The sequence below is a fragment of the Megascapheus bottae genome, chromosome 1 (assembly GCF_031878675.1).
Source record: "Megascapheus bottae isolate mThoBot1 chromosome 1, mThoBot2.hap1, whole genome shotgun sequence".
In the NCBI taxonomy this organism is placed as follows: Eukaryota; Metazoa; Chordata; class Mammalia; order Rodentia; family Geomyidae; genus Megascapheus; species Megascapheus bottae.
This window is the reverse complement of record NC_143509.1, coordinates 105,455,241-105,482,816: the sequence shown is the minus strand read 5'-3', so window position 1 is coordinate 105,482,816 and position 27,576 is coordinate 105,455,241. Positions and strand designations below refer to the sequence as shown.

General features: G+C 48.7%; 2 protein-coding genes and 1 pseudogene across 3 annotated transcripts in view; 2 read left to right on the top strand and 1 right to left on the bottom strand.

Annotated features, from left to right (window-relative positions):
* The window catches only part of Mcm3ap (minichromosome maintenance complex component 3 associated protein), a 49,722-nt gene extending 38,690 nt beyond the window's left edge, over positions 1–11,032 (top strand). The window contains exons 24-29 of the mRNA XM_090350863.1: positions 745–1,135; positions 1,943–2,200; positions 2,568–2,697; positions 5,678–5,881; positions 9,459–9,609; positions 10,711–11,032. Coding sequence (XP_090206989.1) covers positions 745–1,135; positions 1,943–2,200; positions 2,568–2,697; positions 5,678–5,881; positions 9,459–9,609; positions 10,711–10,869 — 1,293 coding nt within the window. The 3' untranslated portion in view covers positions 10,870–11,032. The remainder of the gene's footprint in view (positions 1–744; positions 1,136–1,942; positions 2,201–2,567; positions 2,698–5,677; positions 5,882–9,458; positions 9,610–10,710) is intronic.
* Positions 11,033–12,430: 1,398 nt separating this feature from the next.
* On the bottom strand, positions 12,431–13,192 carry LOC150069789 (large ribosomal subunit protein uL6 pseudogene; annotated as a pseudogene).
* Positions 13,193–15,350: 2,158 nt separating this feature from the next.
* Positions 15,351–27,576, top strand: part of Lss (lanosterol synthase) — a 32,664-nt gene continuing 20,438 nt past the window's right edge. Inside the window, exons 1-13 of one of the 2 annotated variants that reach the window (XM_090350838.1) lie at positions 15,351–15,431; positions 15,530–15,698; positions 16,335–16,440; positions 18,168–18,276; positions 18,841–18,962; positions 21,407–21,503; positions 22,249–22,384; positions 22,826–22,934; positions 23,276–23,394; positions 24,221–24,318; positions 24,857–24,884; positions 26,869–26,925; positions 27,495–27,566. In XM_090350838.1, the coding sequence (XP_090206964.1) occupies positions 15,418–15,431; positions 15,530–15,698; positions 16,335–16,440; positions 18,168–18,276; positions 18,841–18,962; positions 21,407–21,503; positions 22,249–22,384; positions 22,826–22,934; positions 23,276–23,394; positions 24,221–24,318; positions 24,857–24,884; positions 26,869–26,925; positions 27,495–27,566 (1,236 nt within the window). In that variant the 5' untranslated portion in view covers positions 15,351–15,417. Of the gene's footprint in view, positions 15,432–15,529; positions 15,699–16,334; positions 16,474–18,167; positions 18,277–18,840; positions 18,963–21,406; positions 21,504–22,248; positions 22,385–22,825; positions 22,935–23,275; positions 23,395–24,220; positions 24,319–24,856; positions 24,885–26,868; positions 26,926–27,494; positions 27,567–27,576 lie in introns of both variants that reach the window. The other variant, XM_090350834.1, reaches the window with a different exon arrangement.

Here is a 27,576-nt window from a genome sequence, read left to right as displayed (position 1 = left end):
CTGGCCAAAAAAAAAAAAAAAAAAAAAAAAGGTCAACCACAGAGAGCTTTGTACCCTTTCCTGTTTTTTTTTTTTTTTTTTACCAGTCCTGGGCCTGAGCTCAGGGCCTGAGCACTGTCCTTGGACTTTCTCAAGGCTAGAGCTCTACCACTTGAGCTTCAGCACCACTTCCGGCTTTTTTCTATGTATGTGGTGCCAAGGAATCGAACCCAGGTCTTCATGCATGCTAGGCAAGCACTTTAACCACTAGGCCAAAATCCGGCCCCCCCCCCCCCCCTTTCCTGTTTTGACTGAGAACCTTGTGCTTTGGTGGCAACTCATGCAGGAAGCCTTGGGAAGCATGGCAGCTTCTTTGAGGAAGCTTTTTGGAGCTGAGTGTGGTGTCACGTGGCTGCCATTCAGCTACTAGGGAAGTGTAAACAGGAGGATCACTATCCAGGCTGCATTGTGCATATGTGCAACACTAATTCAAAACAATACTGAAAGCCAAAAGGATGTGGCTCAAGTGTAGACTTACCTGCTCAACAAGCGTAAGGCCCTGAAACAAAAAAACATGCTTTTTTTTTCCCTTTTAATTTTATTTTCTTGTCAGGGTGATGTACAAAAGGGGTTACAGTTAAATGTGTAAGGTAGTGAGTACATTTCTTGTCAAACAGTGTCACCCCCTTCCATGGAAGGAAACACATGCCTTTGAAATTCAGTGTGATGGTTTATCATTTCTCTATTGATGGTCTTTGTTCTTAGGTTACTCATGCAGTGCAGTGGCTGGTCTCCCGCTGCCCTCATGCCCTTGACCTTTGCTGCCAGACCCTTATCCAGTATGTTGAGGACGGACTTGGTCGCGAGTTTAGTGGCCGTTTTTTCCATGACAGAAAAGAAAGGCGTCTGGGCGGCCTGGCTTCACAGGAGCCTGGCGCCATTGTTGAGCTCTTCAATAGTGTCCTGCAGTTCCTGGCCTCCGTGGTGTCCTCTGAACAGCTCTGTAATCTGTCCTGGCCAGTCACTGAGTTTGCTGAGGCAGGAGGCAGTCGCCTGCTTCCTCACCTGCACTGGAACTCCCTGGAGCACCTGGCTTGGCTAAAACAGGCTGTGCTTGGGTTCCAGCTTCCTCAGATGGATCTTCCTCCCCCAGGAGGTATGTGATGGTACTATGCACAGAGAAGAGGGCTTAGCCAGAGCCAAGCCTCTTGTTTTCTGTAGTGAAAGGATAGTGGGTCATGGGCTCCAGTGTAAGGCCCACAGTCCACCTTAGTGTGCACTTACCTAGACCTGCTTGATAAGTTCTGGCTACCAGAGCAGATGGGCTGGTGCAGGAAGAATGAGTCCACGTAGTCTTACCCTGAGCCTGGCTCTTGGTTCTGGGTTGTCCACTGTGCCTGGACAGTGCTGTCAGATTGCAGATTCCCAGCTGTGAGGCTAAGGCTTAGTGTGTCCGAGGGGTGGAACAAGCCCACTGGCCACTTGCCTGCCGCTTGTGCCTCAGTCTGCATGCTCCCTCTGGTCTTTAGGCACCCCGTGAAGCTGTGGCTGCAGGACCCTCAGGGGAGTGAGCCATTCAGCACAGTCTTTTGGCACCTTCAGCCAAGACCCCTACACTTTCCTAGCTGCTTGTATTACCATTTCTGCCCTGTCGAGCTGGGACGGGTGCCTGTGTGTGCTCCCCTGGGCCTGGGGATGGGCTCTGCGCTTCCCTCGCAGCTGTGGCTCCAGTTGTTATAAAGTTTTAAGTCTTATGCACATCTGAGAGTAGGCTTCCCAGCCACACATTCCCAGAGCGCCGAGATCATTTTCGGCTGGGCATGGTGGTTCATAATCTGTAATCCCAGCCCTAGAGAGGCAGAGGAAGGTCCTGCCTCAGAAGGACCAAGGGAGATGAGATGAATAAACATTGTTTGTTGGTGTTTTGGAGAGCTGTAACCATGGGGCCCCTTTCCCTCCACAGCTCCCTGGCTCCCTGTGTGCTCCATGGTCATCCAGTATGCTGCCCAGATCCCCAGCTCCCAGCGGGCACGGCCGGTCCTCCAGTCCCAGGTGGAGAACCTGCTCCACAAGACCTACCGCAGGTGGAAGAGCAAGAGCCTCTCCCCGCGGACGGAGGCCGGGCCTTCGGTTGCTGAGGTACCCTGGGATGACCTCATTGCCCTGTGCATCAATCACAAACTGAGGGACTGGACACCGCCTCGGCTCCCCGTCATGGCAGGTAGCTATTCATAAAACTCCCTGATCCCATTTGAGCACAGGACCTCTCCCCTTTAACACAAGTGACTTCCAGGTACTTATAAACAGTGGGATTGCCAGTGCACTTCCCGGAGAGCCTGAACTCCCCTCTCTGAAACAGGGCTCCTGCGTTGCCCCTGAAAGAGAACTGTCATTCTGGACCGCTAGCGTCTGGGTGTAAGTCTGTGTGCACCATAAATGACCAGGGCCACTGGAAAGCACATGACTAGCTCAAGAATGGGAGTGATGTTATGTAGCAAACTTGTTCTTAAGGTAGTGGAAAAAATATCAAGTGATCACCTGTTACCCTTATGAGTTTCTAAAATATGTTTTTGTATTTTTTTTTTCAGAGGCACTGAGTGAAGATGGTCAGATATGTGTATATTTTTTTAAAAACGATTTGAAAAAATTTGCTGTTCCTTTGTCATGGGAACAAGCCAGAGTACAGACGCAGAAGGAGCTGCAGCTGAGTCAGCGAAGGTGAGGTCCCTGTGTGTTGATTTCTATGGCTGTCTGCCTTCAGCCATGTTCTCATCCAGAAGTAAAGAGTGAAACTTAAGGGCCAGGAATTTGGCCTAGTGGTAGAGTGCTTGCCTAACATGCACAAAGACCTGGGTTCAATTCCTTGGTACTGCATACATAGAAAAAAGCTGGAAGTAGTGCTGAGGCTCAAGTGGTAGAGCCTTGAGAAAAGTCCAAGGACAGTGCTCAGGCCCTGAGCTCAAGCCCAGGACTGGCCAAAAAAAAAAAAAAAAATGAAATTTAACACCTGGCAACTGAGTCCAGTTCTAGGCCAGTTTAGACAAACTGTCAAGGCACAGATTATTTCCATAGCATAGAAACTGTTATAACTAGGTATCAGTAACTCATGCCTATAATCCTAGCTACTCAGGAGGCTGAGATCTGGGGATCACAGTTCGAAGCCAGCTGGGGCAGAAAAGTCTCCATGAAACTCTTACCTAAAATTAATCACTCAAAAACTGGAAGTGGTGCTGTCTGGCTCAAAGTGATAGACTGCTAGCCTTGAGCAAAAGAGCTCAGGGACAGTGCCTAGGCCAAGTTTGAGCTCAACAACCAACAAAACAAAAACTTTTAGTATGAAGACAGTAAGTATATCTTCATTTGTCAGATGACAGTAACTGAAGAAGGCAGAAAAAAAGCTGGCTTTTTATCTAACTTAGAAACTGGGTTGGTAGAACTGGCATTTCAGTTAAGTTTTGATAGCACATACTGCATTGCAACACCTAAATACTTTCTTTCTTCCAAAATGAACAGTATCAACTGATTGGAGTTATGGTTCACATGGTAGAGCACAAGGCCTTAAATCCAGTTTCGGGTAGGGCCAAAAGAAATGCAAACTATGTCTGGTCCCAGTGACTCATGCCTGTAATCCTAGCTACACAGAAGGCTGAGATGTGAGGATCCTGGTTTGAAGTCAGCCTGGGCAGGAAAATCTATGAGACTCTTACTGCTAATTCACCACCACCAAACTGGAAATGGTGCTCTGGCTCAAAATGGTAGAATGCTAGCCTTGAGTGAACAAGCTCAAGGACAGTGCCTAAGCCCTGAGTTCAAGCCCCATGACCAACAAAGAAAAGAAACCCAAACAAAACAGTACTAACAGTAGGTACTTACTCGTATAATTTATGTCTACTACTGCAGTGTAAATGACTGTTTTAGTTGGGATTAAGGTGCTTTGCTTAACATGCATTCCTGATAAAGTTTATTGTCAAGTTTGGGTAAAAATGAACTTTTTAAATATGGTAAGGCCATCACCTAAAACTACCGAAAAAAGAAAAAAACAAAAAAATAAAGTAATGCTTATTGGTGAAACAAATACTGAAGTCAGAATCAGCATATGTGCCCATGTTGTCACCACTCTGCCTGTCACCCTGAAAGTCTTGATCAGTGTCAGCACATGAGCTGGATCAGCATAAATATGAAAGATTTGTCATTTCTAGATAATTCAGCCACCAGTTCATAGCTAAACCCTCAGGACTACCTAGAATTCAGCAAGGTAACCAGATAAGTTGTTGCCGGGGCCAGCGGGCAGGGAACCTGGATTCCTGAAAATAGAGGGCAGGGACTAGGAAAAAATAGAAGAGAGACAAACAGATGGGGTTTGGGAGGACTACAGCCCAAGTCAGCAGCACAAGAAGGCTGTGAGCTCAAGACTGCAGCCCCGTTTATTTCCAAATCAAGGCTTATATACTTTCTTGAAACCAGGGAACTGCCAGGGGTTATATTCATTTGGTAAATGTCAGATCAGTTAAGCAGGACAAGGCCATAACACAATTAAGCAAAGAGATCAGAGTTCACAATACAGACAATGTAGCTTCAGAAGTTCCTAGGTATGGGGCTACACATGACAGCTCACTTCTTTGTGTGGTTATCTGATGCAGATCAAAGGACAGTGATTCTACCTCCCAACAGGTTGTAAATGAATAAATGAATTTACAACCTACAAAAATTTTTCACAATGTACTCTAGAGGCTGAGATCTGATGATCCCAGTTTGAAGCCAGACCAGGAGGCTCTTACTTCCATTTAACCACCAAAAGCCAGAAGTGGAAGTAGAGGCCTAAGTGATAGAGCATTTGCCTTGAGCAAAGAAGCTAAGGGACAGTGCCAAGCCCTAGGCCCAGCACAAAAAAACAACAACAAAAAAAACCTTTACAAATCCATAATGTGGGTATGAACTAATTAGAGAATTTGAATCCCTCTTAGGACCCTGCACAGGGAAAGGACACTGAGTTAAGTAGGGACAGGCGAGTTTTGTCCATGGAGAGACATAATAAAGTAGATATGTCAGTTCTCAAACCATAAAAAGTCAAGTCTTTGGGGGGTTTTGGGACAGTACTGGGTCTTAAACTCAGGGCCTGGTGCTCTTGCTTCCCTTTTGTTGCTGAAGGTAAACTATTTGTGCCATTGCTTTGCTTTCTTAAGACATTTCTAATAAAATCCAGTAGGGTTTCCTCCCTGGTACTGGCTGGAGAAACTGCAGTAATTTCAAGAAAAAGATCTGCCTGACCTGGTATCAAAACATGCTATAAACTGGTTAAAATTATGTGGTGATGCTGGAGGAAACTAGAACAGAATGTAAAGTCCAAAAATAGAACTGTATGTAACAATCGTGTCATGTAAAATTAGTTAAGAGAGGACATACACTGACATCTGTTTAGAAAAAATATATCACCTTCTCTCTCCCCCACCATCTGCACACATTACTTCCAGATGGATTTAAGCGCTAAGAATATCACCACAGTGAGGGTTGTATTCCTTTACTTGAGGAAAGCCCACATGCAGATCAGGGCCCGCCCATCCCAGGAAAATACCCAGGTATGAGAGGTGGGTATCCCCAGGGTGAAGAGTCATGTGTAGCCGTGTCCCAGGGCTTCATGAGACTGCAGAACTTCTCTTTTCTGACCTGATCATTAGCACTTCATCACGTATTTTTACAGTTTAGGGATAAAGTCTTTTCACCCTTCTGCAAGCAATTTTCCTACTCCGTTGCTTCAACTGCACCAGGAAGGGAAGAGAAGTGCAGAGTGTGGCCCAGAGGGGAGGCCTAGTGCAGAGAATCTGACTCGAGGAGCCCCTGCCGAGGAGCTCCTCATACAGTGCCTGTCGAGCGGTCTGCTGCTGGAGAAAGAGGAGAGCAAGAGGTAAAGTGCATTCTTCCTTGTGTGTGTGTGTTCACCCACTTCTGTAAGGGTGGGAGACTGGCTGCTGGGAGAAGGGCAAGGTGTTTGCAAAGGATAGAGTGGTGAGGCTTCCTTTTTTTCTTTTTTAAGGGGCAACGTTAAATACTATATAGACCATTAGCCGGGTACGGTGGCTCACGCCTGTCATCCTAGCTACTCAGGAGGCTGAGATCTGAGGATTGCAGTTCAAATCCAGCCTGGGCACTAAAGTCTGTGAGACTCTTATCTCTAGTTAACCACTAGAAAACCAGAAGTGGTGCTGTGCCTCAAGGAGTAGGGTGATAGCCTTGAGCTGAAGAGCTCAGGGACAGCGCCCAGGCCCAGAGTTCAAGTCTCACGACAAAAAAAAAGTGTGTGTGGGGGGGGCTTTTGGAGGAAGAGAGGCCTTACTTTAGGTTATTTTTGAAATTGACTGTTAGTTTTTTATTACTGAGCACCTGTGTAAGTTTTGTGATGAAAAACATGTGACTCTAAGTCCACTCACCAGATGTTGAGTGCTGGCGGCCACCCGGTTTTTTGCCTGGGGAGGCCTGAGGCTTTAGTGGACTGTCCCATCCTGGGCAGGCAGGTGCTGCTGCCGGTCTTCCTTTCTGCCTCACTTCCCTTCCTCTCACGCACACCTTTTGCACGCCCTCAACCAGACTCTTCTTTAGAACTCTTCTCTGTTGGTAGCAGTTCTTGCCTGAGACTTGTGACCCCCAAGTACTGACTCCAAAGACATTTTGCTCAAACATCTGCTTCTGTGTTAAGCTCTCCTTGTTTGCCCACACCCTCTGTTTCTCTCTCTGTATTGTCTTTTTTTTTTTTTGGACAGTCCTAGGCTTGAGTTCTAGGCCTCAGTATTGTCCTTGGGCTTTCTCAAGGCTAAAGCCTCTACCACTGAAGCCACAGTGCCACTTCTGGCTTTTTCTGTGTCTTTGTGTATGCTGGGCAAGCACTCTACCGAGAGGGGCAAACTTCAGCCCCTCTTTGTTATCTTTCTTATCCTCAGACTGTTTACATTGTTATACATTCTTTGCCTTACCTCACTGAAGTGTTAAGTGGCTTTGGGTAGGGACTCATCAGTTTAGTTTCAGTGTTGTATTCTAATCCTTAGAATGGTGCCTTATTTGGTGGCTACTTGATAAATACATGTTGCAAGAGTTAATGAACTAATTATTTCCAAAGGTAGGTTTACTTATATCTGTATTATTTAAGCATTGTTTTCTTTGTTATTTATTGGCAGTGCTAGGGCTTTGAACTTAGTCTTGAGCTGGTTAGATGGGTACTTTTGTTACATTCCCAGCCTTCTTTTGCTTTGGTTATTTTTTAATGGGGGGGGCAGTCCTGGGGCTTGAACTCAGGACCTAGCCACTGTCTTTACTCAGGGCTGGCACTTTACCACTTGAGCCACCATTCCTGTTTTTTTTCCATGTATGTGGTCCTGAAAAATTGAACCCAGGGCTTCATGCATGAAAGGCAAGCACTCTACCACTAAGCCACATTCCCAGTTCGTTTTTTAGTTTTAGCCTGTGGTTGACCTCAGACTGCAGTCCTTCTGCCTGTTTTTATGTCCCTTGGATTGCAAGCATATGCTGCCAGTCTGGCTTATGTAGGTAAAATAGGGCTAACTTTTTGTCCAGATTGGCACTACACTGCCTCCCAAGTAGCTGGGATTGTAGGCCTATATGCTCCCAAGCCTGGTTAAGGGATGTGTATGTTTGTTTGATGTTTGTTTTTTCTACAGTTTGTAGGGCTTGAACACAGAGCCTGAGTGCTGTCCCTGAGCTTCTTTGTTCAATGCTATCACTTTACCAATTGAACCACAGCTCCACTTCTGGCTTTTTGGTGGTTAAGTGGTAAAGAAAGTATGAACTTTTCTACCCCGACCTGGCTTTGAACCAAAATACTCAGATCTTGGCTTTCTGAGTAGCTAGGATTATAGGTATGAGCCACTGGGACCTGGCCCCTTAAGTGGCTTTTGATGAGGGAAGAGTTCTCTTCCTGTGAGATATACCCTGCTAGCTTGAGCGTGTGTTTGTGTTTTCTTTTGAGATGGGGTCTCCATGTTACCCAGATTGGCCTCAAGCCATCTTCCTATCAGCCTCCCCAGAAACTGCATATGTGTCATCATGCTTAACTTAAGATGGTATTTCTTTTTTTTTTTTTTTTTTTTTTTTTGCCAACCCTGGGCTTGAGCTCAGGGCCTGAGCTCTACCAGTTGAGCCTCAGTACCATTTTTTACTTTTTTCTATATATGTGGTACCGAGGAATTGAACCCGGGTCTTCATGCATGCTAGGCAAGCACTCTACCACTAGGCCAAACTCCCGGCCCCAGTGGTTGGTTTTTAAAAGTAGTCTTTTAAAATTAATTACACTAGAAGCAGTAACCCACGCATTTTTATAATCCATGAAGAGATTTTATGAGCTACAGCTTCAATACCTATGATCCTAGCTCATGTCTGAAATCCAGCTACTCAGGAGGCTGAGACCTCAAAGATTGAGATTTGAAATCAGTCAGAAAAGATCTCAAGAATGTATCTCCAATTAACCAGCAAAATGCCTGTCTATAGCATGGCTCACATGGCAGAATGCCAGCCAAGCAAGCAAGCTCAGTGACTGTGGGGCCAGCACCACAAGTACAGAACAAAGAAAGTTAAAGCCAGCTGAGAGAATAACTAAGTAATGTTGATAAACACATAGAAGCTATGATTTGGGGATTGGGGATTCATGCTGCATTTCTCATTAAATATGTTAGATTTATAATTAAATAGATGGGATTTTTTTTTTGGTTGATCACAGGACTTGAACTCTGGGCCTAGGCGCTGTCCCTGAGCTCTCCAGCTCAAGGCTAGTGCTCTACCACTTTGAGTCACCACACTACTTCTGGTTTTCTGGTGGTTAATTGGAGATAATAGACTCATGGACCTTCCCACCTGGGCTGGCTTTGAACCACGCTGGCTTTGAACTATGATCCTCAGATTTCAGCCTCCTGAGGAGCTGGATTATAGACATGAGCCACCAGAACCTGGCTTAGATACAAATTTTTTTTTTTTCTCAAGGCAAGCACACCACAGCACCACTTCCGGTTTTTTCTGTGTATGTGGTACCAAGGAATCGAACTCAGAGCTTCATGCATGCTAGGCAAGCACTCTGCCACTAGGCCATGCTCCCTGTCCCTAGATATAATTTTTTTTGGGGGGGTGCAGTTCTGGGGCTTGAACTCAGGGCCTGAGCACTGTCCTTGGGCTTTTTCAAGGCTAGAGTTCTACCACTTGGGCCACACCACCACTTCTGGCTTTTTCTATGTATATGGTACTGAAGAATTGAACCTGGGTCTTCATGCATGCTAGGCAAGCACTACTACTAGTCCACACTCCTGGCCCCTAGATACCAGTTTTTTTTTAAAGTACATTTCTGCTTCATATTGACGCCGTAACCTAGTCGTGTCTTTGTCTTGGTAAAGAGTATTCCTATGCAGGCAGCAAGGGGGAATATGCACTCATGGTGCTTCCTGGTGCTCACATGTTTCTGAATTCTCGATCACATTCTGTTTCAGGTTTGAGGATCAGCTGCAGCAGTGGTTGTCTCAAGACTCAGGAACGTTCACGGACTCTGCTTCCCTTCCCCTCTACCTTCCTCAGACACTAGTATCTCTTCCTCGTACTGTAGAGTCCGTAGTGAGAGCATCTGCAGTAACAGGTCCACAGGTGAGAACAGCAGCGTAAATCTGTCATTAGCAAAGGCAAAGTTAACAATCAGTTTTTTATTAAGCCAGTCTTGTAGAGACCCCACCAATTCCAAATTTCTGCTTGCAAAGTAAGTGAAGAATGAAACAGAAACACAGCACTGAATAAAACCTGTAACCTTATACCAAGGTGTAGGAAGGGCACTGAGAATATAACAGAGATGGTAACAGCAGGTTTTCTTTTTGGAACACATCCTTTCTGAACCTCTTGCATCATCCAGACTTGCTTTCAGGAATATTAATGAATGATAGGAGTGGACTAAGGTAAACTCATAGGAGTCAAAAGCCTAGCTCCAGGTCACCCATCTTGTCAAGGTCAGTTTTCTTTTTTCACGGTGCTGGGGATCAACTTGGGCCTCTCATGCTCAGCAGGTAGAGCACTCTACAACTGAGGGATACACACAGCCCTTTGTTTTTGGAGATTGGGTCTAAGTAGCTAGGCTGCCTCAGCCTCCTAAGACTGGGGTTACACATGTATGCTACCATGCTTGGCCTGATGTTGCTTCCAAAGCCATCACTGTCCTTTGCTCTGTGGCTCCAGGGTGAGAAGTGCTTTAATCACAGATACGTGCTGCCAGAGAAGGAAAAGCATGTTTCTGTAGCAACTTTGAGAAGCCCTTCATTCGAAGAGGAAGGCAAACTAAGAAAACATATTTTTTATAAGGTTGACAAATACTTAAAAAAGATTCATTTCCTAAAGAAATTGTCAAATGTTCACAAACTTTAATTTACAAAAAAAAAAGTGTTCATGGTAGCATTGCATGAAAGTGAAAAAAAAAGAACCCCACAAAAATGAGAATCTGGTAAAGCAGTTACAGTCTGTGTTGATAGGTTTATAGGGCCATGTAAGTATTGAAATAGGTGGATGTCCGAATCTGCCTGCCCAACAAGCCCCGCTGGTTGTATGAGTCAGATCTAGACCTTTCACAGAGTGGAGGTCTTAGTTTAATTGCATCCTCTAACTAGTCTTGGTTTCTTGTTAGGAAGATGAGTACAAATGGGTTATAGTTACATAACTCTGGTAAAGACAACTTACCTGCTGGTTTCTTTTTTATTCAAATAGGCTGCCAGGACAGGGGAAGCTTTGCAGTTGTCAGAGTCCAGGAGCACCTCTCTGACGGAGCGGCTGAAGCACCTGGACAGGCTGCTCCAGAGCTCAAGGGGAGAAGAGGCCGCCTCTGAGCTCCACCTTTCTGCGCTGCTGGACATGGTGGACATCTGAGCAGCCTGACCAAAGAGGTGGTCTTCTTTCCAGAGTAGTTTCTGTTTTCACTGAAAATTATGTTATTCCCAGGCGCTTGGAGCACCTCTGGAAATGTGATTATTAATCATGCAAATAAACAATCTGGATCTCTAATGAGATCCTGGCCAGACTTCCCCATGTAGATGGGCTTCGTCCCTTTCATTGTCTCAGACTGCCACCCACTAGCTTATTCTCTGATTTTGTAGCTTATATTTGTATAAGGCAATTGGTTATCTCAGCAAAGTTGTGTCTACCTTTCCAGACATCAGAAATGCTGGGGTAAATAAGGTGTGTAGGGTCCCCGATTGCCAGGCCTACTCAACTCATAACATCCACAAGGAGTATGTGCATGTGTGTGGGTGCGTGCTCCACGCCCGCGCCCCCCCTCCCCCACTGTTTCCTGAGTGCTGGGATTCGTTATACGTCATGCCTGGCTTTTGCAGGCCACTTGCTTCAGAGCAGTTCTCTCAAAACCTATGGGTGAGGGAGAAACAGGACTGAGCTTCCACACAAGTGCAGACAGTGACTCAGTCCCTCTACTTGTAGTGGCACTCAGCCATGCCTCATGCCCAAGTTCTTACCTGTTCTGACTCAACAACTGGTGGCCTCGGGCCAAGTAGAAGGAAGGATCTGTGGTCATATAAATAGCTCTTGCAATTTCTTTTATTTATTTATTTTTGGGCCATGAGGCTTGAACTCCGGCCTGGGCCTTATCCCTGATAAGGCTACCCTTACTCCTTGAGCCACAGCTCCACTCCCCTTTTCTAGTGGTTAATTGAAGATAAGAGTCTCATGGACTTTAGTGCCTGGACTGGCTTTGAACTGCGATCCTCAGATCTCAGCCTCCTGAGTAGCTAGGATTACAGATGTGAGACACCGTTCGGCTAAGTCTTGCCATTTCTATACCTGGGGTTTATTGGCATGAACATTCGCTTTCTTGTTGGTGTCATGGATTAGAACGTTTCCAGTCCTTCTAGCTTTCTCCACCTATTTCTGGTCTTTATTACTTTTATTTTTCTTGCTCATTAGTACTTTTCTCTTCTTCATACCTCATGAATTTTGATGTCTGTAAGATTTGACTGGAATGGAAGTCAACACCTGTGTTCAGTCTGGCATGTCTACCTAGAAACTTGTATTTTCTGAAACTGGTCTTCTCTGGGGTAGTTCCTCAGTCACTAATAAATTGTTTTGCGACATCTAATAATTAGTGTTCAACCCCCATTTTACAGTCCCTCTGGAGCCTCAATATAGATCAAGGATGACTCCACATCCCTCGGCCCAGCCCTCCAGATCTCATGCTGGAACTGCTGCTTATTTCTCACCTTACAATTCAAATGCCACCTGGAAACACATGACCCCCACATTCCTTTCTGGTGATAAACTCTTTTCTAAATGCCAGTCTGGTCAACATATCTACATAAATATCTGTTATAAATACATGCTCAGTTCAAGCTGAAATTTTCAACAAACCTCGCCTATTTTAGTAAATAATACTGCTAACACACTCAGTTGTCTGGGTCCAGAATCTCTGAGACTTGTATTATTTAGTTTATTGAACTAGCTGGGAGTGGTAGGGTGTAAGTTGAGATAAGTACTTTTTCTGATTGTCCTTGGAAATGTATCTTCTTTTCTTTTTTTTTTTCAAGAGAATTCTTTTATTGTATCATTGAAGTATCACAAACTGGTTATCAGAATCCTGTATGGTATTTCTGAAGCTGAGTTAACTTATATATTATTCATCAGCCTATTGAACTGTTCCTTTTTCAGAAATATAGATACCATCCAAAAATTTTCTGATATTCTTGTTTTTAACTGTTGCTGCTTGCTGAATCAAAGCAGCTGAATTTGAGACAAGTTCAATATCATTTCCTTCAAGGATTAATTCATCTTTCTGGGCTTGAGATACTGAATAAGCAACACCTGTCCTCATCCAAACTCTTTGGATGAATTTCTCTCCCAAGAAGTTTCGGATTTCAACTAGAGACCCGTTCTCCTGAATGACATTGACGGGGAAGTGAGAATACCCAGACCTCATCTTGTAGCAGAAGCCCAGAGTAACACCCTGGATCATGTTCTGTGCATGACTACAGATGGTACGAACAGTGGCCAGTTCCTTTCTGTTTCCCCACCATTTGTCAAGCCGGGACCTCTTCTTTTTCTTTCCAAGGAGACTGAGTTCTTCTACGTCAGTGTGGTTGAAATCCCTCCGGAGGGTTCTGAGGGGGCCCTTCACGAGCACCTTCAGAGTGATGTTGACATTTTTTGGAATATCAACAGTCTGGTTGCTGAGAATGGTCTTCATTCTCGCAGGAAAAGGGGCAAAGAGCTCTTCTCTTCTTTATTTTCTTTTGCCAGTCCCGGGGTTGAATTCAGTGCCTGGATACTGTTCCTGACCTTTTTTTGCTCCAGGTTAGCACTCTACCACTTGAGCCACAGCACCCTTTGTTTGTGGTATAGAGGAATTGAACCCAGGGCTTCATGCATGCTAGGCAATCACTATACTAAGCCACTTTCCCAGCCTCTCTTTTTCTTTTCTTTTCCTTCCCCGTTCTTTTTGTCAGTTGTGGGGCTTGAACTCAGGGCCTGAATGCTGCTGTCCCTGAGCTCTGTGCTCAAGGCTAACACTCGACCACCACTTTGAGTCACAGTTCCACTACTGGTTTTCTGGTGGTTAATTTGGAGGTAAGAGTCTCAGGACTTTCCTGGTTGTGCTGGCTTTCAATTGTGATCCTTAGATCTCAGCTAGAATTATGGGTGTAAGACACCAACACTGGCCAAAACAACTTCTTTATGCATGGAAAAGCTGATACTTAGTGATACTTAGGTATTATCTATTTCATTACTGTGTGTTCACTTATTTCTATCAAAGAAGAACATCCTTTACAGACCACTTACAATCTCCATATTTCATTAGGGAAGAGGTGTGTGCCTGCCCCCCCCCCCATGGATAGGGAGGAGTGTGGGGCCCCCTGTGGATGGGGAGGTAGTATGCAGGTGCTCCCCCCATGGATGGGGAGGAGCGGGGGGGGGGGGCCTCCTCATGGGTGGGCTGGTGGTATGTGGGTTCCCATCCCCATGGACGAGGAAGTAGATTGTGGCTGGGCCCCCAGGGGATAGGGAGGAATATGGGATTCCCCGTGGATAGGGAGATGGCATGGTGGCATGTGGTATTCCCCCTCCCCCCGTGGACAGGGAGGAGCATGGAGTCCCCCATTATGAGCATAAAGATGTGAAGGTAAAGCAGAAGCAGAGGTAATGATGTGAAAATAGTAACATAATGCATATGATACAAAAATACTAATATAATTAGAATGAAAAACAATGCGATGAAATACAGCTAAAATATTCGAAGAAATATATTGCCAATACAAACTTTAGGCATATGTAAATGGGAGATAAAGCCGATGCAAGGACCACAAGAAGGGTCAGGAGCATGGCTTACAAGATGGAGTAATACCTAAGAGCCTAGACCCCTGGGCATGGGAGATGGAGCAGTAGCTAACCTACTAGCACATCCCTGGGCACCACTGGCCCAGCGCATGACCAATCCAAATCGAGCAAGGAGTTTGGGCCAGAGAAGAGCAGCCAGAATGAGGGGCGGCACTTCTGCTGCCTTCCCTGAGACTGGTTGGAGGATCTTGGACCTGCAGAAGCCCTCCTTGTGTGTGGCATGGAGCCTGGTTTGACGTCAGGACTAAGACGTGGAGAGGTGAGTCCAGCAGATGGACTGGATAGGTAGGACAGGATTCGGCAGGTTAGGACAGAGGATAGGAACCAGAATGTCGTGTCAACTCTGCTATGTTAAATCAATAAACTTGCATCCTATTACCTGCCTGGTGGTGAATGACCTGGGTGGAGAGAAGCCTGAGGTTGCCCCACTGCCGTTCCCCTTCCCGCGAGCCCTGCCCTGCCCTGCCTGGACCCTGGGTCTCCCACGAGGTGTCTGGCGACTCGAGCTCAGGACTGGCTCGCTGGCCTCAGGACTCCTGGTCTTCTCGCCGCTCTCCCTCCCGGCGAGCCGCCCCGCCTCAACGCGACCCCTCCCCTCCGCCGGACCGCCCTCTTCCTCAGGCCACGCCCCCCGCCGCACCGCCAGCCACCTGGGCTCGCCCCTGCCTGAGGCCACGCCCCTCCGCCGCCCCGCCCTTTTCCTCAGGCCACGCCCCTCCCCCCGTCAGCCACCTGGGTTAGCCCCTGCCGGAGGCCACGCCTCCGGCCACGCCCCCCGCCGCACCGCCAGCCACCTGGGCTCGCCCCTGCCGGAGGCCACGCCTCCGGCCACGCCCCTCCGCCTCCCCGCCAGCCACGCCCGGGGCCTCGCCGCCGTGTGGGGCGGTTCTCGCTCCACCACTGCGGCCGTCGGGACCCGCGGGTGCTCGTCTCGCCGCGCGGTGATTGGCTGGGAGGGCATCGGCCCATGCCTCGGCGGCGTCGGCCGAGGGGCGCGCGCCGCGCGGTGGGCGGGGCCGGCGGGAGCGCGGCTAGTTTAGCGGGTCCCGGGGGCCGGGTGCGGAGCGCGGCGCCGACATGACGGAGGGCACGTGAGTCCCGGGCCGGGGCCCCGGGGGTCGGGGTCGGGGGCTCGCGGCGGGCCCGGTGGCGGGGGGCCGGGCCGCACTTCCCCTTCCGCTCCCCGCAGGTGTCTGCGGCGTCGCGGGGGCCCTCACAAGACCGAGCCCGCCACCGACCTGCGCCGCTGGCGGCTGCACAACGAGCTGGGCCGGCAGACGTGGACGTACTCGGCCGGGGAGGAGGACGCCGGCCGCGGGCAGACCGCGCTGGAGGCCCACGCCTTGGGCCTGGACACCGTGAGTGGCGCGGCGCTCCCGGCCCGGCTCTGCCTCCTGCGTGAGGAGAGGCGCTGTGAGCCGCCCTGGCCGGCCACACGGGTCCCAGACGAGCTCCGTGCCGCGGGTCCCAGCCCGGGCCCGCCTCGGGCAGCGGCCTGGCTTCCCGGGAGTCCTTCGTGCCCTGCCCACCCGCGTTTGGAAGGCGCGGAACTCATCTAGAACTTTGTTTTGTTTTGTTTTTTGCCAGTCCTGGGCTTGGGCTCAGGGCCTGAGCACTGTCCTTGGACTTTCTCAAGGCTAGAACTCTACCACTTGAGCCTCAGCACCACTTCCGGCCTTTTTCTATGTGTGTGGTGCCGAGGAATCGAACCCGGGTCTTAGGCAAGCACTCTACCACTGGACCAAACTCCAGGCCCGATAGCTAGAACTTTGGAAGAAACTTGCATATGTGTCACTGGAGAGTAAAACCATGAGACCATGAAACTGGCCTCTTTAGCGAGGTGTGATGCTATCATCAGGGACATGAGGGTTTTTAATAATTTAAAATAATCTAGGTTCACCCTTTGATTTAAACTGTGCAGGAAAAGGGCTTATCTGACTGGGCAACAGGCATCTCCGCTTTCTGATTTTGTTTTTGTTTCTCTCTGTTTGCAGAGGAATTACTTTAAGGACTTTCCCAAAGCTCAAACAGCCCGCGAAGGGGCTCTGAATGGAGTAGCATTTTATGTGGGGCTACAAGCTGAAGATGGGCACTGGGCAGGTGATTACGGTGGCCCACTCTTTGTGCTGCCAGGTATAGCATGCCACCTCAACCCAAGGGCCTGGGCTTGGGCTATTGGGGAAGCAGGTGAAAACCCAGGAGCTGGTGGGAAAAGAGTGGGAAGGATTGTCTTGTGTCCTAGTCATTTTGCAGCTGGTGCTGGGGAACTGGCCTAGACCATCAAGAGTGGTCAATACTCTGAAAACTGAAGGGGGAAGAGTGTGAGGTGGGAAGGGCACACTTTAGATATGCCAAGGCACTATAGGTCTGGTGGTGGATGTGGAGCTGACAACTGTTGTGAACGCATCCTGAAAGGGTAGTTGAGTTAATCCTGGCAGGGAAACCTCAGGTTCGGGCTAGTAAGTGGTAGTAGGGTTGCAGTTGGATGCTTTGATTGCTAAACTGACAAGATTGTTTATCTACAGAAACAATCAGCCTTACCATGTGGGCCATTTCTGCCCTTCAGTTAAGGCCCCTTTCCCCCAGACACTTGTGATTCTGTTATCTCAGTAGCCTGAATTTTTTTCCTTTCTTTTTTAATTGCCAGTCCTGGGGCTTGAACTTGGGGCCTGAGCACTGTCCTGGAGCATTTTTTTTCTCAAGTCTAATAGTCTACCACTTGAACCACAGCACCATTTCCTGTTTTTTTCTGTGTATGTGATTCCAAGGAATCGAACCCAGGGCTTTGTGCATGCTAGGCAAGCACTCTACCACTAGACCTCGCTCCTGACCAAAGTGACCTGAATTCTTATGGGCTTGTTTCAATAGTAACTCAGCCATGAGGCTCTTCTTTGGCGGGTCATGAGCACATGGTTCTAATGAATCTGCTATGTGAAGAGTGAGTGAGGAGTGGGTAATATAACCTGGGAGCCCTGGGCACCAAAGGATCAGAAGACTGTTCGGTCTACCTGGAAGAAATGACTTCTTCCATTGGCTCTTTCCCCCTGTATCCTGGAAATCTCTGCCCAGCATCCCAAACCCTGGCAACTGGCATGTCTAGGGGCAGTGGGAGGTCCCCCAGTCTGAGGTACATCCCCATCCTCTAGGATCACCTCCACTTCTGCTGTGGCCACACCTCTCCCCCTATCTAATCTCTCACTTCCCGCCATAAGCTCTCTCGCTCTGCCCGACTCCTATATTGGGCAGGTGGAGGTCTGCTCTTTCCCTCACACAGTAAACCCTCTCTTCTGCAACTGTGGTGTTTAATTTTGGCAGACCTTACAAAGACCATGCTGGGAATGAGGATTTTTTGAGATAGCATTTTCAGTCTTGCAAAGTAGTATGTGCTTTCTAAAAAAATTCTAAGACAACAATACAAATAAGCAGTAAACTTCACCCAGGGATGATCCTTTTGAAGTATTTTCCAAAAACTGTTCAAGTAAGAGTGATCTTGACCTGGTTCTTCTTGGGCCCTCAACGACCTCCTCAAGGCCCTATGCAGAGTCTGGTGCCTCTGTGACACAAGCACGGGCCAGGTGTGGCTGTGTGGGCTCTGCAGGACCTGGACTACAAGTGATACCTGTGCTGCCATGGCCCTCTCGAGCTCTGTTCGCAAGGTCCTTGACTGACCCGGGAGGAATGGCCTTCCTAGGCTTGAATTCACAGGAAGGAGACCCAATTCCCAGTTCCCATAACCTGAGTTAGGGTGGGGTCCGCAGTACAAAGGGTGCGGGGCTTAGCAGGGCCGGGGCTTGTACTTAATGAGGAACTTTCTTCTTGACACACAGGGCTCCTGATTACGTGCCACATAGCGCACATCCCTCTTCCGGCTGGGTACAGAGAGGAGATAATGCGATACCTGCGGTCCGTCCAGCTTCCTGATGGCGGCTGGGGCTTGTGAGTCTGCACATAGGAGTACATGGATGCATGTGTTGTGTAGGCAGGGCTCAGGTTTTCAGGCACCTGTTGAGACACAACTGTGGACTTAGGGTAGAGTGGAGAGAGCCTGGCAGGAAGGAGGTGGTGTCTACCAAATGTGTGCTTTAACTCCGTGAATGTTTTCATGATCTGTTGGAGGGTTTCTTGACATCCCAGGCCAAGTGAAAGCCATCTTTTTTTTTTTTTTTTTTTTTTTTTAAAGAAATCAGTAAGGCAGAAAACTGTCTCTGCCTCTGGGAGGCAGCAGGTGCAGGTGTGCCCACAGTCCCCTGCCTCAACTTGTTTTCTGATGTGGCTCACCCTAGGAGAGCAGATCCTGCCCCCTTGGTTTAAAGCTGCTCACGTCAAGGAATGTGACTGAACTCTTGTTCTTGTGGCTATACAGGGCCTCCTGTATTTTCATGTCAATTGGTGGAAGGTATTTTAGCATTCTTTTCTAGACAAACTTCACTACTAGTGTTGCTTTGTATTTTAGAAGTAGTGACAAAGGTCATTTGCCCGCTGGCTTTCTGCTTGCCACAGGCACATCGAGGACGAGTCCACGGTGTTTGGGACTGCACTCAACTATGTGTCTCTCAGAATCCTGGGTGTTGGGCCCGACGATCCTGACCTGGTACGCGCTCGGAATACCCTTCACAAGAAAGGTACGTCCTTTATGATTTAAAGGACTTGCGTCATGTTATACTGAACAGTGAGCCCTTACAAAGGAAAATCAGGTATACTTCCAGTTGGAACATAGCAGAATAAATGGGCAGGGAATTCATCAAATTAGAAATAGGGAGAAATACCTAAAAAAATGTTCAAATCAGCAGAAATGCAAAAACAGCATTGCTTCTGCATCAGTGTATAGTTGGCCTTCTCTGAGCAGTCCAGACATAGGTAAGCAGGCCCATGGCACTGGGCTGTGCCCATATCCTCCACACTTGCCCTCCTGGGCACCAGCTTGCCTCTGGGCTTTGAAGTTCATCCTCTAGTACCCTTTATGGCTCCTGCTGTTATTTCAACAACAAAGCACAGAACGTGTTAGAGTTTGGCATGTGCTATATACCTTGCTTCTCAAAGACCAGTACCCACCACACCCACCCTACTCTTCTCCATGCACGCACCACAAGGGTTTCTTCAAGGCCCTTTCCGGGGGCCCCATACACTGTTTCCTCCTGTCCTATATTTTTAGCCACTTTAGAAACTCCTACTTTTTCCTCCACATCTTCTGTTTCCTTTTGCCAATCCAGGGGCTTGAACTCCAGGCCTGGGTGCTCTTTTGATCAAGGCTAGTGCTCTACCACTTGAACCAAAGCTCCACTTAGTGCTTTTTGCTGATTAATAGAGATAAAAATTTCATGGATTTTTCCTGTCTGGGTTGGCTTCAAACTGAAATCCTTAGATCTCAGCCTCCTGAGTACCTAGGAGTATAGGTGTGTGCTCCCAGACACTGCATATCTTCCTTTTTTCTTTTTGTTTTTTGATTGCCAGTCCTAGGGCTTGAATTTAGGACCTGGGCACTGTCCCTGACCTTCTTTTGCTCAAGGCTAGCACTCTACCACACCATTTCTGGCTCGTTCTGTTTATGTGGTTCTGAGGAATCAGACCCAGGGCTCCATGCATGCTAGGCAAGCACTCTACACTCAGCTACATTCCCAATAACCCCTTACTTCATTCTTTTTTTTTTTTTTTTTTTTTGTCAGTCGTGGGACTTGAACTCTGGGCCTGGTCACTGAGCTCTTCAGCTCAAGGCTACCGCCCTACCCCTTGAGCCACAGTGCCACTTTCAGTTTTCTGGTGGTTAATTGGAGGATAAGAGTCTCATGGAAGTTAGTACCCAGGCTGGCTTTGAACTGCAATCCTCAGATCTCTGCCTCCTGAGTAGCTAGGATGACAGGCGTGAGCCACCGTGCCCAGCTTCCTTACTTCATTTCTTCCTGACCAGGCTGGATGAAATACCTACCTGGGATCTTATTTTCCCCTTTTTCTTTCTTATTTATTTGTTGTGAGAGTTGAACTCAGGGCCTAGGCACTGTCCCTAAGGTCTTCAACTCAAGGCTAGTGCTCTACCACTCTGAGCTACAGAACCACTTTTGGTTTTCTGGTGGCTCATTGGAGATAAGAATCTCCTGGAGGGGCCGGGAGTTTGGCCTAATGGTTAAAGCGCTTGCCTAGCATGCATGAAGACCCAGGTTCAATTCCTTGGTACCACATACATAGGAAAAAAGCCGGAAGTGGTGCTGAGGCTCAAGCAGTAGAGCTCTAGCCTTGAGAAAGTCCAAGGACAGTGCTCAAGCCCTGAGCTCAAGCCCAGGACTGGCAAAAAAAAAAAGAATCTCCTGGAATTTTTTGCCTGCACTGGCTTTGAACCATGATCCTCAGATCTCAGACTTCTGAGTAGCTAGGGTGACAGGTGTGAGCTACTGGTTCCTGGCTCTCCTTTTATGTTTGTCATTGTGTGATTCATCATCTGCCTTTGGTGTCTGATTGATGCTGAGTTCACAAACCTGCTGAAGCTCTTTTGGTGCTTGCCTGTGCTTGGGCTGTTCTTTGCCTAGTAGTTTTCTAGATCTTTTTGACATTCACACACTTGGGTTTGGGGTTTTTTGAATCTCTTCATAAAAATATGTCAAAGTCAGTGTTGTCCTATCCTGTGCTTGAGACCAACTGTTGCTGGTGTCTGGGTGTTGGCCCATTCCTCTATCTGTGCTGGACTATCTTCCAAGTACCATACAGACAGGCAGCTGAGGTGCATCTGAGTGGGGAAAAGGCAAGCCTCTCCTCTCTTTCTTGCCTTGTGAGCACATGTAAGCACATGTAGGTTGCTATGTGCATCTGGGCCTCTTGGTATCTGAGCATGAGGTAGCTGCCTTTGCATGTTCCTTCCTAGAATTACAGGCTGCAAACAGCTCTCCTAGAGTTTGACACACTTGTACTCCAGAAAGGTGTTGGTCCTATCCAGTGTTGTGATTAGCTTTGGATCCTGCTTCCTGTGTGGGGGCTACAGAGACAAACAGTCTGCCCTCAGCTCATGTAGGAAGGGACTCGGTGACAGCTCTGACTGATCTTGGATAGAGGCAGCTGATGTGGCTGGTTCTTTTTGCAGGTGGTGCAGTCGCCATCCCCTCTTGGGGGAAATTCTGGCTTGCTGTCCTGAATGTTTACAGCTGGGAAGGCCTGAACACTTTGTTCCCCGAGATGTGGTATGCCTGTCCTCGGCTGGTTGCGCTACCTTCCCTAGTAGGAGGCTGTGTGGGTGGCCTCCCTAGTGGAGCAACAGGGCTGCCTGAGAGCTTTCCCTAGTAGATCGGCAGGGCTGCATGGGGCCGCTGAGTACACTGAGTCATTGGGCAGGAAGAGTGCATTGAATCGGGCCAGAGGCCCAGCTGGGTAGCAGGGGTTTGTAGTGTGGCAGAGTAGAGGGCAGACCCCCAGCCTCAGTTCTCAGGCAGTTACTGTGTTTCCTTCCCCTTATCTCGTTTGTGGTACCAAATATTTACCAAGTCTTGGATATCACTTATACCACCAGCACGTCTACGTGTGTCTCCTAAATTTTATTCCAGTGGATAGTATTTTCCTACTAGTGCTTATATTAATTCTGTAGTCTCTGAAACCTGTGGTCTAGTGTCTTTTTCTCTTTTTTTAAACCATGTCATGAAAGTCGTAAATGCCTTCCTCCAAAGGCATCATCAACATACAAGTTCACTAATATCCCCATCCTGGGAGGGGTGGGTTGAGCTCTTGAAGGACAGGTGATACCCAAGCCTCTGGCAAAGTATCCCAGACCCTGGACAGCCTGACTCCAGCCAAACGGAGTGGCCTCCATGCTGGCCAGAGGGAATGGCCAGCCAGCCCCCTGGTATCCCTGATTAAAAGGCCCAAGGTCCCAAGGCCTGCACACAGGCAGGCTCATGTCCTGTTGACCCCTTGACATTTGTTGTTTTCCAGGCTATTTCCCACCTGGATGCCTGCACATCCCTCCACTCTCTGGTGCCACTGCCGGCAAGTCTACCTGCCGATGAGCTACTGCTATGCTACTAGATTGAGCGCCTCAGAGGACCCGCTAGTTCAGAGCCTCCGCCAGGTGAGCCTTCTGACCCCAGGGGACCTGGGATCAGAGCAGCAAGTGTTCCCATCGAGGTACCCCGCAGCCTCTGCCGTTTTTCTTATAAACACAGCAGCTGTTGTCCCGTGTCCCGAGGGGACACTGCCTATACTCTCTACCCCTGAGCAGTCCTGATCTATGTATGCTTCTGTGTCCTTGGTCAGCAGCCCTGAGATGGAGTTGGAGAACAGGGTGTATTTTGTGCAGTGCCCTTGGGAAGGAGAGGAGTGGCTTTGGGCCTCAGAGTTAAAGCAGCTCCTCCAAGTGGCCCTGAGTTAGCTGAGATGGTCAGGCCTGACACCCACCCCGGGGGAAGGGCATGATTGAGCCCTGAGGATTGGAGTCAGGCCCTCCTCTGTGTCCAGGAAGCAGGTCTTTTTCCCTTACCAGCTGCAGCTCAAGTATCCCCCCACCCTCCAGGAGCTCTATGTGGAGGACTATTCCAGCATCGACTGGCCAGCACAGAGGAATAATGTGTCCCCAGATGACCTGTACACGCCACATAGCTGGCTGCTGCGTGTGGCGTATGGTGGGTATCTCCCCAGAGTACTTGGGAAGGCCTGTGCAGCATGCACTGGCGAGGTTGCTCATTTGACCCTCGTGTCATTCCCTTATCCTTCCTCTGTGCCAGGCTCTGGGGTGGGAGATATAGCCCTGTCCTGGATTATATCTAGGACAAGCCAAGTCTTGAAAGGTCTGTAAAAACTACCAGGGTAGAATAGAGCTGCCTGGTTGAGAAGGAGGAGGGGCAGGGAAGGTGGGATAAATGGGAAAAGAGCCCAAATAAAGAGGGCTATATGCTGCACTGTGTGGCTAAGGCCATACTGGTCTGGTACCCAGTGCCCACAGCTGCCCTCTGCTGCCCTGCAGGACTCCTCAACCTGTATGAGCGCTTCCACAGTACCACCTTACGGCAGCAGGCTGTCCAGACACTGTACGAGCATATTGTTGCTGACGACCGCTTCACCAAGAGCATTAGCATTGGCCCGGTCAGTTCTCCCACCCCCTGGTGCCAGGTGCAGCCCCCGAAGACAGCTAGTTACCTTTCAGAGGCCCCAGGGGCCAATATCTGTGGAGTAGGGGAGCTGGGAGTAGGGGATCTCCCTGGAGAGAGCACCTCCAGACATGGTGTTGACAAGATGCTTGTCTATATTCCATGTGCCAAGGCACAAGGCTTAGTGAAGCTGAGCCACCCGTCCTGTCGTCACCTGCTCTTGACTAGGTGTGTCTTCCTACCTGCTTCTAGGAGCTGCCTCCTGAATTTTACCCAGCTGAGAGGACTGTGTTTGCTCCTCTGACTCTCCTGGTCCCCTCCCCAGTAATTTAGCATTTGTCTCTCTCTCAGAGTTTAGCGGTACCTGGCAGGGAGTGGGGAATATTGGGGCCCTTGCATTCCATTCCTGTTCTCCTGTGTGGCTGGAAGGTGCTAGGCCTAGTGGCTTCTGGTCCACTTTGCCCCTTGAGGCTATGAGTTTGATGTAAGCCAGTCTGATTATATTCAAGGAACAAGCCTGATCTCGGATCAGGGGAAAACTGGGTATTAGAGTGTGCTATGGTGGTGGTCACCATACTGTGGTAGATCCACCCGTGCATTTCTCTAGAGAAACCCATCAGGTACCACCGTGGGTACTCACTATCTCTGTGACCTCTTTACATCCTAAGGTAGCCAGTGACCTTGACTGATACAACCTCAGTCATTTCTGAGGAACCCTGCTGTGCTTTTGAGAGTTGGAGAAGCTCCTGTTAGAGTGGAACGTGCCCTGGGCTGTCCCTGGAGCCAGGCTGTTTAAGCCCTGGTGTCTGCTTCTTCCACAGATCTCAAAAACCATCAATATGCTTGTGCGCTGGGCTGTGGATGGGCCGGCCTCTGCTGCCTTCCAGGAGCATGTCTCCAGGATTCCAGATTACCTCTGGTGAGGGTGCCAAGAGATAGCTGTAAACTCTGAATGCAGAGTTGCGGACGTTGTGTGGGGTCCCTACACCTGAGGGTACAGTGGGGAAGGCCAGGGTGCAAGGTGTCTGGAAACAGTTGCTTTTGACTGGGAATACTTGCCACTTAGCAGGAACATTGGATGGTTCCATGAGGCAGCCATGATGCCTGTGGATGGGTCAAGGTTACTGTGAGGAAGAAAGCCCTGTGCTTGTGGAGGCCATCTTCCTTTTGGAAGCATGGTACTGGACAAGGACAGCAGAATTGACTAGGCTGTGGAACTTTCTGCTTGTCCCTGCTAGGCAAGTCCTGGTCTGTGGTCTGCTATCACTTTTGCTGTAGAGTAGAATGCCTGTGCCCATGGGCCCAGCTGGGAAGTACCAGGGCTGGCTAGCACCAGGCCTTAGGGAGACGGGTGCTCAGAGGGTACAACTGTGTACTCCCCATGATGCGGCTCTGGGTGGCTGGGTGGACTTCTAGCTTTCTCTTCATCTGTTAAATGGACTTTCCTGTTCTTACAGGCTGGGCCTTGATGGCATGAAAATGCAGGTAAGGGCTGCCAGACTAAGGCTACTGTTTGTCTTTGCAGCCATCGCTGCTCTTTATTTAATTAATTAATTTATATTTTGTATCTATCTTTTTAGGCAGGTCTCACTGCGTAGCTCAGGCTGTCCTTAAATTTGTGTTTCTCTTCTTCTACCTTCCAAATACTGGGTTTACACGCATACTCTGCCATATCTGACTTACCCTGTTTTTTTTCTTTTTCTGTCCTTTTGGGTGTATTAAGATTCAAAAGTTAAAGCTGGCCATGTTGCATCCCCGTACTTGGGAAGCTGAGGCAGGAAGCCTGTGAGTTTGAGGCCAGCTTGGGCAGCATAGTGAAACTGTCTCGAAATAAAGTATGTGGGGGAGTGACCCCCTTCCCAGTGCAAATCCATCAGAGCATGAGTGGCTAGGTTGCCATCTAGGCCTGGTGTCTGTAGAGTCCATGGAGACCTTCTGAGGTGCCTCAGTCTCTGGTTGCTGCTCATTCTCATATGTACATCTGTAGCTCCTGTCAGAGTGGACTAAACCATGACACAGACCCCCTGCAGAAGTACTCCTTACTGCTGTTACAGGAGATGAGCTCTATCTGGTCAGAGGTTTCTTTGTTTCTTTTTCTTCTTTTTTTTTGGTTGGTCATGGGGCTTGATCTCATGGCCTGTCTCTGAGCTTTTTTGCTCAAGGCTAGCACTCTACCGCTGAGCCACAGCACCGTTTGGATTTTCTGGTGGTTGATTAGAAATAAGAGTCATAAAGACTTTCTTGCCTGGGCTGGCTTTGAACCACAGTCCTCAGACTCACTGGTGCCTGGCTGGTCAGAAGTTTCTGACTGGAGTCTTTGACCCCTGAGAGGCATCAGGGTATTGAATATCACCCTGTGGGATGGCTCCTGGAGCTTGAACTCAGGGCCTGGACACTGTCCTCCAGCCTTTTCAAGGCTACTGCTCTACCACTTGAACCTCAGCACCACTTCCCACTTTTACTATATATGTGGTACTGAGGAATCAAACCTAGGTCTTTGGGCATGATAGACAAGCACTCTACCACTAGGCCACGCTCCCATACATGCTCCTGAGACTTTTTGTTGTTTTTTGTTTGCCAGTCCTGGGGCTTGAACTCAGGGCTTGAGCACTGTCCTTGGGCTTTCTCAAGGCTGCTTCTCTACCACTTGAGCCTCAGCACCACTGTGGCTTTTTCTGTGTATGGGGTACTAAGGAATGGAATCTGGGTCTTCATGCATGCTACCACTATGCCACACTCCCAGCCCCCCGTCAGATGTTTTAATAACTCCTAAACAAGACTCAGTACTATTTGGCCACATAACTTCTTTTTTTTTTTTTTTTGGTTGGTTGTTCGAGTTGAACTCTGTGTCTGGGTGTTGATCTGAGCTCTTCAGCTCAAGGCTACTGCCCTACCCCTCGCCACAGTGCCACTTCCGGTTTTCTGGTGGTTAATTGGAGATAGAAATCTCACGGACTTCTGTGCCTGTGCTGGCTTTGAACCACCGTCCTCAGATCTCAGGCTCCTGAATAGCTAGGATTACGGGTGTGAGCCACCGCGCCTGGCTCAACACCCAACTTCTGAACTGGGACTAGAGTGTTCAGGGGGCCAAGCTTCCGGGGTGAGACTGGAGATTGGGCTTCTTTAGTCCATCAAGGCCCTTGTAGTATCTCAGCTGGGTCCTGCCACCTAAGACACACTTCTTTCGGTGGGGAGTGCTGTTTGTGTCATTCCTGGGGTACTGTATGGAGTGGGAGTGTCCGGTCCTTAAGGGTTCATCCAATTCTAGATATGTCCTAATAGAGCTGCTGTCCTGCAGGTTGCGGAGGGAGGCGGGGGACTTCATTGTTTACTTGGGCCTGCAGGAACCAGAATTTCCAGGCTTAGTTGGCCTGAAAGGATACTTAGGGCTCTCAGAGCTTGCAACTGAATTGTCAATTGAACGAGGAGACATGGTAGGTTGATGTAACTGTATATCCTTTACATGTAGGGCACCAATGGCTCACAGATCTGGGATACCTCATTTGCCATCCAAGCCATGCTGGAGGTATGTGGCTCTGGCTCCCCCTGTAGCCTCCACCTGACCTTCCTGTGTATGGGACACACCTCCACTCTGAGCTGTGACACTGCTGACCACACCTGTGGTCCCATGAAGCTCCCACTAGCCTAACACCAACCCGTCTGCAGAGGTGCTGCCCTCCTTGGCAGCCCTGGATGCTGGACTGGCGTGAGGCTTTAGGAGTAAGCAGGGTAGTACCCACAGTACTAACAAGCCTCTTAGAACTTGAGCTGCTGCGTGTACGTTTTTGTGACTGTGGTAGAATGGAATGAGTGTGTTTGTGTACTGGTGGAAATGAGGATGGTGGAACTAGAAGGGTGTTTCTGAACTAACACCCAAGCCAGATGGGCTGCCTGAGGTGAGGCTGAGCTCTTTGCATTGCTGCTAGTGGACTGTAACTCTTCATTCATGTCTCTTTTTCTGTGCAGCAACAAACTGTAGAACTCTGCAGATATCTCTCCAGAGATGTGTGTCAGTCTGGTTCTTGCTGCAATGGGAACAGGATAATGCCAGGACAGTCGGAGATCGGCTAAGCCATTCTGTCCTCTGTCTTGTAGGCAGGTGCACACCATAGGCCTGAGTTTTTGTCCTGCTTACAGAAGGCACATGAATTCCTGCGGCTTTCCCAGGTGAGGCCCC